We start from the raw sequence: 10476 nt of genomic DNA, 5'->3' as shown, positions 1-10476 counted from the left end.
GTTTATCTGGTGTATGTTGTAGCGATGGCTGTACGACTTTCGGGTCAACCGTTTGTTGTAGATGGTGGCGCTTGGTGGTCGCTTTGTGGAATTAGTACCGATACTCACTGTTGGTATGCAAAGGCAATATAATTATCTGAATACTCGATCACATGAGGCACGTTTAAAAAAAAAATTAACGTAATGGTAACAAAGTAAAAGTGAAAGCGTAAAGGTAATACGCCAAGAAAAAAATGTTCTGCATAAAATTCTTCGACCCATTGACTTATCATACCATTGCTGCATTCATAGTATTCCGATATAATCTATTCAAAATACGTATTATCCCTTCTAACAATGCATACCAGTTGTGTTGTCGATCAATGGTTAAATTACGTTGAAAATTTGTGAACGTCTTGCCACGGTCAAATCCCCGTACTAAACAATACCGATACACTTTTTGAAGAATTTTTGTCCATTACATATTTTGAAAACAACGTGTCAAAAGATGTTAGTCATGCAAGTGCATTTAAGTGTTGAAACGGAAAAAAAATAAACAAATAATATTCTAATTGACCGGCAAATTTATGGCTTTGGCTGTTAGAGGATTTCAAGAATTCAAGCACTGCAAATATATGCTACCTTTCCTCTAAAATAGGAATGGTTTGTGGTAACGCATATGAAATGTCGGTCAAAGCAACCAAGTTTCAACAGCCTGTATTTCGTTTACCTACACCTTCCAGAACTTACAGCTCTGCTGTTCTAGCATTAATCGTAGCACATGAGATGAGGCACATGAGATCAGCGCGAGCCTCGCGCACGCCAGGATTTTTGGGTGTCGCATTTGTTTCTCGCTTGTATCTTATTCTCGCGTGTCTCTTTCTCTCTCGTCACATGTTGTTTTCGTTGCGACGGGAGACGGTTTGTTGAGAGTCTCGGCAGCACATTTTTGCACGCACGAGGAAAATGTAACTCTGACTATTGGGAAGGGGAGAATTTCTCCTACCCGCTGGTGTTGTTAATTTGCGTGGGTGTATTCGGTTCGCGCGAAAAGGGCTTAACAAGTTTTGTGTACAAAAGTTGATAGGCCTGTTTCAAATTTTACGCGAGTATTATTCATGTGTTCATTTTTAGTAAACAGGGCCCCGCTGTTGTGTCACTTTTTGTCGAGCGTAGAACGTGTTGTATTGGTTTTTATACACAGAAGATTGATGGAAAATTATTGCCTCATGCTGAATTGATGATAATATCGAGGTTTTAGGCTATGGAATCTAGTCTGGAATCGACAATATTCAAAGTACTCATTTTGCCTTAAATGAATTTGATTATTTTGCTTTTGAGGATCGCTTCTGATTTTGACAATTTTGGGTCATTTCTAGACCAACGATTGAAATAGGCGGAACATCCAAACGTAAACAATGGTTTTAAACGCAAATTGCTTGATAATCGAAGCATATTTAAGCAATCTAACACTATCATCTGATGGACTAAACTTCCTTTATCGAATGGCATTGTTAGTTTGCGTGGGAGTGATTTGATTCTCGAAAATTTTGTGTTTAAAGCCATTGTTTACGTTTGGTTGTTCCGCCTATTTCAATTGTTGGTCTAGATTTGTTCGTTTTGCTCGTACTTCACAGCGAAGATATTCAAAACGAACGCAATTCATCTACATTGGGTTGAAGCGCTATTCCTTGCGCGTGATGTTAAATGATAAAAACAGACACTGCTTTAGTATAGTCATAAAAGAGTTTTTTGAGGTTACCGTGTACAGAAGTTCGAAAAACTCAGGGAATTTACCGGAAGTCCAGGGAAGATCAGAGAACTTTAGAGAAGTTTAAAGATTTTTAAGCAGTTGTATTATTTTCAGGGATGTTCCATTACTTGCAGGAACTTTTTTGGAACGCTAAAAAAAAATTAGGAACGGAAGAGAAAATTCCAGATCTTCTTGAAAATTTAGGATACTTCAGCGATAAAAATTTAGAGGTTTTAAAAGAATTTCCATGCGCTTCAAGGAAGTACTGAAATATCAGAAAAAATGTGGGAGCTTTAGGATAGATCAAAGAACTTCAGGACAGTTGAAATATCTTCAGGGCATTTGCGGAAAAAATAAAAACCTCTGAGAAATTCAGGTCTAGAGAACATTATTGATGTTCAGCGATCTTTAGGGCAGATCTTACAGAATAAGTCATTTAGTTTCGGGTTTCAGTCTTCAAGAAAAAGTGTTACAGTTTTATCATCGTTAACGTTTCGATTCAAAGATTGGGATCTTCATATGGCCTAGTTTTAGTCGTAAAGATTTTTAGGCTGAGCGATAGACGTCACAACTTTATAGCCCCTGAAGTCGGCCAAGTTCAAATACTGAAACGAAATTTTCGGTTAACAGTGCCCACCACTGTATTTAAGGAAGTGATATTCACTAGCCGAAACATCCTAAACAATGTTTACACGATTTCCATGTAATTTGCATGTGTCGTCTGAAACATAAAACTACATATGTTTATCCTCTGCTGTGAAATGGCTGAGATCCTTATGTATGAATAGTTGCAGTTCTATAAAATGTCCTTAATATGCTGTTTTATGCTCTTCCACTAATCATTGATCTCATCATAAAAAAATACACTTCTCAGAGGTATATTCATCACTTTCAATTCAATATATTAATTCTCTCTTTCTCTTCACAACACTCTATCGCAGTCGATCACAATCGGTTTCCACGCGAATGAAACATTCCCAATTCTTGCAACATTCCCTTTCAATGCTCCATTAAATTCCTTCACGTTGCCTTAATACTAATACATTTATACGCATAAATAGGTGTATAAAAATACGTACGTGTGTCTTTAAGGCGAAGTTGTGACAACTTCGATTTTAAGGTGGAAACAAATACGAAACACCTACACTGATAATGCTAATGATTGATATTCAAATCGAATAAATTGATAACGTGTGTGTGTGTGTATGTGTAGGTTGGGATAAGTCTTTTTCCTCTTTTGGTTTCTTATAGAAAAAGAAAGCTCACTTCACCACGATCCTACTTTTGACTTAATGGATTGCACCTACCTTTCTCTTCACTTTGGCCTTAATATTCATGTTACTTTTTGATACAGTTTTGGCATAGTAAGTATTTGATATCATTACTGTGTACTGCTACAATGCACTGGGTGCTGCTTAATCCTAGGTTCAACGAGGTGCATCAAACTTCTGCTTCTTGCCCAGGATCTTCATCAGGCTCTTGGACATGTAGAAGGGCTTCTCAGGGGTGCCATCGTTGCGCTCGCAGTCCTCCACTGAAAGATTAATTTCAATATAATGATTCCAAAACTGATCGAACCTTCGACACTCACGGAAACACAGGAACAGCGTATCCACCGCCACCGAGTACACACTGAAGAACACGGATGCGATCACGTACGTCCCGACGAACACAATTATCGCCGGAACGAACGGGTAGTGCAGCTTGGTCGATCCATTATTATCGAAGAACGTATAAGTTACCGCTGCCATTCCACAGGCGATCAGCAGCTTCGACAGGAAAAACAAAAACCCTGTAACCTTGTCCAGTGCGATCACCCTCAGGATGTTTCTGGCCAGCAGACTAAATGCATCCTTGGCACTGGAGCAAAAGTTCTTCCCATGGATTGCACACATGATGTACGCGTTGGTGTTCAAAAACTTGAGGAAGCTCTCCAGACACCAGAAGCAGCACTTGCACAGGCACAGCACAGCCTTCACCACTCCGTTGTCGTACTTCCGGAGCTTATGGTCGATGTACTCCAACATGGCCCGGATGATCTTGCAGATGGCGATGATCAGCGAACCGAACGCCAGCGTGCCCAAGTGGTAACGAACTGTCCGCAGAAATCCCGTAGTCAACACGAAGAACCGAAGCTCCTTCTTGCGGAACGTCCAATACCAGGTGGCGAAGGTGAACGCCAGGACCATATCACCAAACGCGGACACGAAGCAGATCCCCCAGAAGAAACCTACCACGTTGACGGCCTGCAGAACGATAACCGAATTCATCAATACCAGTGTTCCCAAAATACATCCAATACTCACATGAAAATATCCCACTTCCTTGGGGCTGTTGATCTCCTGAAAGTGACAGGCCGCATCCGTACAGCGAGCATCCCGCGCCAGCAGCAAACTGTTGCGACAGTGATCGTTGAATGAAGTCGGCTCGCAGATGTCTCCATCCCGGTAGCCGTTGTCGCACACGCAAGACGTCGAAGTGTTCAGTCCGTACACCCGGTGGATGGGTTCACCGATCGATGCCAGATAGAGGCCGACGACGATCGAGAATGCGATCACCAGGATGTGCATCGCCCACGGAATGATCGGGAAGAAGACGGTGGAGAAGATTGCGCTGACCGCTCTGTCGTCAAAAACGGGAACGATCAGTGAAATGAGAATTTAAGCCGTACATGGGAATACTAACTTGCTTCCCTCCTTGACCAGCGCGATGGCGATCACGATTCGTTTGCGTAGGACCAGCACCACCAACAGGAGAACGACCAGCAGGATCGACAGGATGACCAGTATCCAGAGCCAGGTGCGATCGGATTTGAACCAGGAGTTGATCAGCGAGCTCAGATTGGGCGACACGTTCACGTGACTCTCGACCGGATGCTGGCTGATGTATTGGTACTGCTCGTAGCTGTAGTAAACTCCTGGAATTTCATTCGAAAAATGCATTTGGGACATTGATTGGAATTGCGGATAGTTCCTTACCGTAGCATAGGGCAGCAATGACGCCGAGGATCGAGAACCAAACCATCGGCTTGGCAATCCACCGGAGCATCGTGATGAAGATCAGGCTGACTAGCAGCGAGAGGACCAGGATCACGATCACCAGGCGCCACGTTTCCAGGATGTCTTCGACGACCATCTGACCGGTCTGGGAGGAATTGGTTGAAATTGGTAGACATTTATGAGCATGAGTATGTCCGGTGGAATGTGTGATGTGAAATTTAGCCTAGCGATGTTAGTAGTGAAAATATTTGTTACGAGAAATTTCAAATTTCAAACTAATCGCTTCAATCATACAGTTGGATACCTTTTCAGCAGTAAGTAGTCTTCTAGAACGCTTTGGAAATTGTCGTGGACGTCACTTGTGAGCTAAACGTACTTCGAATACCCTTCTAAGGCTCTGAACCATTTGGTGGATTATTTTAACTTTTGGTTAAAATTTGACAGATGAAAAGTTATCGATTAACCCTGCTATCCGAGCATGGTTATTTCTGACAGACAAGAAGTTAAATTTTGACAACCGTGGCTCGAAAACCGGTCGATCGACAGCACGGGGATTTTCGAACATAGAAAATAACTTTCGAAATGTCACTTTTAACCACGAGTTAAATTTATCTCGGCAAATGGTTCACAGCCTAAGGCTGTGTTCCATTTGGCGGATTACTCTAGCTTTTCGTTAAAATTTGACAGATGGAAAGTTATCAATCTAGCAGATTTATTTCTGACAGACAAAAATCCATTTTGATGCAGTTCTTCTTATTATTTTTATCTGTATTTCATGCTTATTGTTTATCGTATACTAGCTTATTACGTGCTCTGAACTTAGTGTTCTAGATGCACTTCCCCATTAATTTAGGTGAACGTTAATGCTTTTCCGTTGATACTGAGACACCCAAATTCAAAATGCATTAATACCAACAAGCATTGCAAGTTAGCAAAATGGGAAGTATTGAAATTTCGACCATATTCGTAAATACAATTTATTGTATAATTATAATAATTATACTACTGAAATGACAACTTCAATTCCAAGATTCCAAATTCAATGAAGGCCTGCCGAAGGACAGGGAAGTCCTACTGAAGTTCAAAGGAAGTATTGCCGTAGTTCAGGGAAGGCCTGCTGTACTTCAGGGAAGTCCTAACGAAAGTTATGCCAAATTTCAGCGAAGTCCTTCCGAAGTTCATGGAAGTCCAGAGAAAATTTAAACAATAAATCAATCTTGTAAAAATTGCTAGAAATCGAACCCAGCCACTTCCATGATGGTCTCGCTTTTTAGCTGCACCTTTACCAACTGAGAGGCCCCAATTTTGACGTACATCGCTGTGTTCCATTCGGTAAATTTTCACTTAAATTTAACACTTCGAAAATAAATTAAGATGTTCGAAAATACCTCTGTTGTTGATCGTCCGATTTTCGAAAAGGTGTTTGTCAAAATTGATTCCTGATCTGTTAGAAATAAGTCTAGTACAATAATAGGCTTATTTGAAAATTTCCTTCTGTCAAATTGAAGAGTAAATTCACCAAATGAAACACAGCCTTAATAGCAGGCTTCTGCATTTTCGAAGCTAAGAAAAAGAAAGTGAACTCTCTGCAGAATCGCTTTCTTTCGAGCAATATCATTTTCGTGTAAGTCATTGTGTTTCTTGCTATCGAGTCACGATGAACATTCCTCCCATTAAACATGACTTGGCTATCGCTTGTTTCGTTCGTCAAGTTCATCAGTTCATTACATTTGAAGCAAAGACGTGTTTCAATTAACGTAATGAATGACTCGAAAGCTGCTTCCTTGGTTTTATTTTTCCACTATCACTTCAATTCGGGGCTCATTCGACTTGTCACGCGTCGCGGATTATATGTAGTAATAAATTGTTATTTTATCTTTTAATTTTGTCGAACCTATAAACGGAATCCCTTTATGAAGAGCTTTGAATGTGTTGGTTTATTTCCTTTTAATTCCGTTATAATTGCTTACCTTTTGACAGATACGAGTATTTTGCCTACTACATGCAGACTTCATCAGTGTCAAGTACTCAACACTGCATATTAAACGAAAATTACATTAACGAGGCCATTCTGGAGTCCAAGATGGCGGCCATCGTGCTCAGGAAAAGTATCAAATACCCTACAATAAGGGACCGGGAGCGAGGCAAAATCATCTGGGTCAGAAAGAGCGTCGAATACACTAATATATGGGTATTTTTGGAACGGGACGACGCGTAGATGCCGAAAATTGATATTCGACACCATTTTTGAATGGATGGTCATGGAGACTGCTTCGACAAGCACATTGATAGGAATGTACACACTTAGATTTTTTCGCCGAGATGGGCACCACCGAGCAGCTCGGCATTTTATTTTGCTGGATCTCAGTGAAAAACTTGCCGAGATTCAGCTAACAAACGGGAATTTTGCCGAGATCTCAGCTAACAAACATATTTTTTGCTGAATTTCCAGCAAAATAAAATGCCGAGCTGCTCGGTGGTGCCCATCTCGGCAAAAAAATCTAAGTGTGTACCAAGCGTTACTATCATCAGCTGTTTGACGATCGTGATTGTCATAGGTCGCAACTCTGTGCTAAAAGTCAATATTATTGTAGGGTATTTGACACTTCTTCTGCAATCGGAAGCCAAGATCTTGAATTTCAAGATGGCGTTGGACATCGATTTCCGGCCTCTAGATGTCACCCCGATTCCAAAAATACCCATTTTGATGAGTATTTGAAGTATTTCCCATTTTTTTTTGAAAACATAAGTCGCCATCTTGAATTTCAAGATGGCGTCTGACATCGATTTTCGGCATCTACGTTTCATCATCCGGTTAAAAAAATACCCATATTTTAGGGTATTTGGCACGCTTTCTGAAATCGGAAGCTGCCGTCTTAACTTTCAAAATGGCGTCGGAGATCTATGGATTCTAGACGTTCCTCCGATTCTAAAAAAACGTATTGATGGGTATTTGATAGAATTTCCAACTTTTTCTTAAGCCGGCAACCGTAATATTGGACTTCAAAATGGCGCCGGATACCAATTTTCATTCTCTAAACGTCATCCTGATTCCCATATTGATGGGTATTTGACAGTATTTCCCACTTTTTTTTTTGAACCGGAAGCCACCATCTTGGATTTCAAAATGTCGACGCATATCTATTTTAATTTTCTAAACCGCACCCCGACTCCAAAAATATTCATATTGCTGGGTATTTTACACTTTTTCAAAAATCGGAAGCTGCCATCTTGGATTTAAAAATAGCGTCGAATATCGATTTTAATTCTCTTGGCGTCATCCCGATTATGAAAAATACTAATATCTATGGGTATTTGTTAGTATTTCCAACTTTTCTTAAAACGGAAGCTGCCAGATTGGATTTAAAAATAGCGTCGGATATCGACTTTCAACCTCTAAATGTCATCCCGATTACGAAAATACCCATATTGATGGGTATTTGACAGTATTTCCCACTTTCTTTTAATCGGAAACCGCCATTTTGGCGTCGCATATCGATTTTCGATCTCTAGACGTTACCCCGATTCCGAAAATACCCATATTGATGGGTCGTCGTCAGTATTTTGCCCTTTTTCTGAAATCGGAGGCTGACATCTTGGATTTCAAAATGGCGTTGGGCATCGATTTCCGGCCTATCAATCAGGGCTGGAAAAATCACTAAAATTCATCAAAGTTCACTATGGATGAAACATTCATATCAAAGCAAATGCTGGTGATTTTTTCAACCCTGCTCTCCATCAATAAATTAATAAAATCAAAAAATCAATAAATCAAGAAATCAATACATATAGCAATAAATCAATGATACAATATATCAATAAATCAAAAATTTAATAAATCAATTAATCAATAAATATATAAATCAATAAATCAATAAATCAATAAATCAATAAATCACTAATTCAATAAATCAATAAATCAATAAATCAATAAATCAATAAATCAATAAATCAATAAATCAATTAATCAATAAATCAATAAATCAATAAATCAATAAATCAATAAATCAATAAATCAAATCAATAAATTAATGAATCAATAAATCAATTAATCAATAAATTAATAAATAATAAATCAATAATTCAATAATTCAATAATTCAATAAATTCATAAATCAATACATCAGTAAATAATAAAATCAATATATCAATTATATAATATATCAATAATATATATCAATAAATCAATAAATCAATGAATCAATAAATCAATAAATCAATAAATCACTAATTCAATAAATAAATAAATCCCAAAATCAAAAAATCAAAAAATCAATAAAACAAAAAATTAATAAATCAATAAATCAATAAATCTATAAATCAATACATCAATAAATAAATAAATCAATAAATCAATAAACAATAAATCAATAAATCTATAAATCAATAAAACAAATCAATAAATTAATAAATCAATAAATCAGTTAATCAATTCATCAATAAATCAATAAATCAACAAATCAATAAATCAATAATTCAATAAATCAATAAATTCATAAATCAATATATCAATAAATAATAAAATCAATATTACAATAAAACAATAAATCAATAAATCAATAAATCAATAAATCAATAAATCAATAAATCAATAAATCAATAAATCAATACATCAATAAATCAATAAATCAATAAATCAATAAATCAATATATCAATAAATCAATAAATCAATAAATCAATAAATCAATAAATCACTAATTCAATAAATCAATAAATCAATAAATCAAAGAATTTAAAAAAAATCAATAAATCAATAAATCAATAATTAGATAAATCAATAAATCAATAAATCAATTAACCAATTAACCAATTAATCAATAAATCAATTAATCAATAAATCAATAATTCAATAAATCAATAAATTCATAAATCAATATATCAATAAATAATAAAATCAATATTTCAATAAATCAATAAATCAATAAATCAATAAATCAATAAATCAATAAATCACTAATTCAATAAATCAATTAATCAAAGAATAAAAAATAAATCAATAAATCATTAAATCAATAAATCAATAAATCAATACATCAGTAAATCAATAAATCAATAAGTCAATAAATCAATAAATCAATAAATCAAAAAATCAATAAATCAATTAATCAATTAACCAATTAACCAATTAATCAATAAATCAATTAATCAATAAATCAATAAATCAATAAATCAATACATCAGTAAATCAATAATCAATAAATAAATAAATCAATAAATCAATAAAACAATAAATCTATAAATAAAAAAAAAACAAATCAATAAATTAATAAATCAATAAATCAGTTAATCAATTAATCAATAAATCAATAAATCAACAAATCAATAAATCAATAATTCAATAAATCAATAAATTCATAAATCAATATATCAATAAATAATAAAATCAATATTACAATAAATCAATAAATCAATAAATCAATAAATCAATAAATCAATAATTAGATAAATCAATAAATCAATAAATCAATAAATCAATACATCAGTAAATCAATAATCAATAAATAAATAAATCAATAAATCAATAAAACAATAAATCTATAAATAAAAAAAAACAAATCAATAAATTAATAAATCAATAAATCAGTTAATCAATTCATCAATAAATCAATAAATCAACAAATCAATAAATCAATAAATCAATAAATCAATAAATCAATAAATAACTAATTCAATAAATTAACAAATCAATAAATCAAAGAATTTAAAAATCAATAAATCAATAAATCAATAAATCAATAAATCAA

The 10476-nt window shown here is 35.3% G+C and overlaps 1 protein-coding gene across 3 annotated transcripts in view; it reads right to left on the bottom strand.

The window, feature by feature from the left end:
* Positions 1-2419: 2419 nt before the first annotated feature.
* Ctl2 (Choline transporter-like 2) overlaps positions 2420-10476 on the bottom strand; it is a 90152-nt gene continuing 82095 nt past the window's right edge. For all 3 annotated transcript variants that reach the window (XM_065227117.1, XM_065227108.1, XM_065227125.1), the window contains 5 exons: positions 4711-4876; positions 4418-4649; positions 4039-4354; positions 3324-3978; positions 2420-3266 (listed from right to left, as the gene is read on the bottom strand). In XM_065227117.1, coding sequence (XP_065083189.1) covers positions 3160-3266; positions 3324-3978; positions 4039-4354; positions 4418-4649; positions 4711-4876 — 1476 coding nt within the window. In that variant the 3' untranslated portion in view covers positions 2420-3159. The remainder of the gene's footprint in view (positions 3267-3323; positions 3979-4038; positions 4355-4417; positions 4650-4710; positions 4877-10476) is intronic.

Source organism: Ochlerotatus camptorhynchus, unplaced genomic scaffold, assembly GCF_037179485.1.
Source record: "Ochlerotatus camptorhynchus isolate MF236.1 unplaced genomic scaffold, CSIRO-AGI_Acam_v1.1 ptg000022l, whole genome shotgun sequence".
NCBI classification, from domain to species: Eukaryota; Metazoa; Arthropoda; class Insecta; order Diptera; family Culicidae; genus Ochlerotatus; species Ochlerotatus camptorhynchus.
Note: the sequence above shows the minus strand (reverse complement) of the source record. Positions and strands in the feature narration are given on the sequence as shown.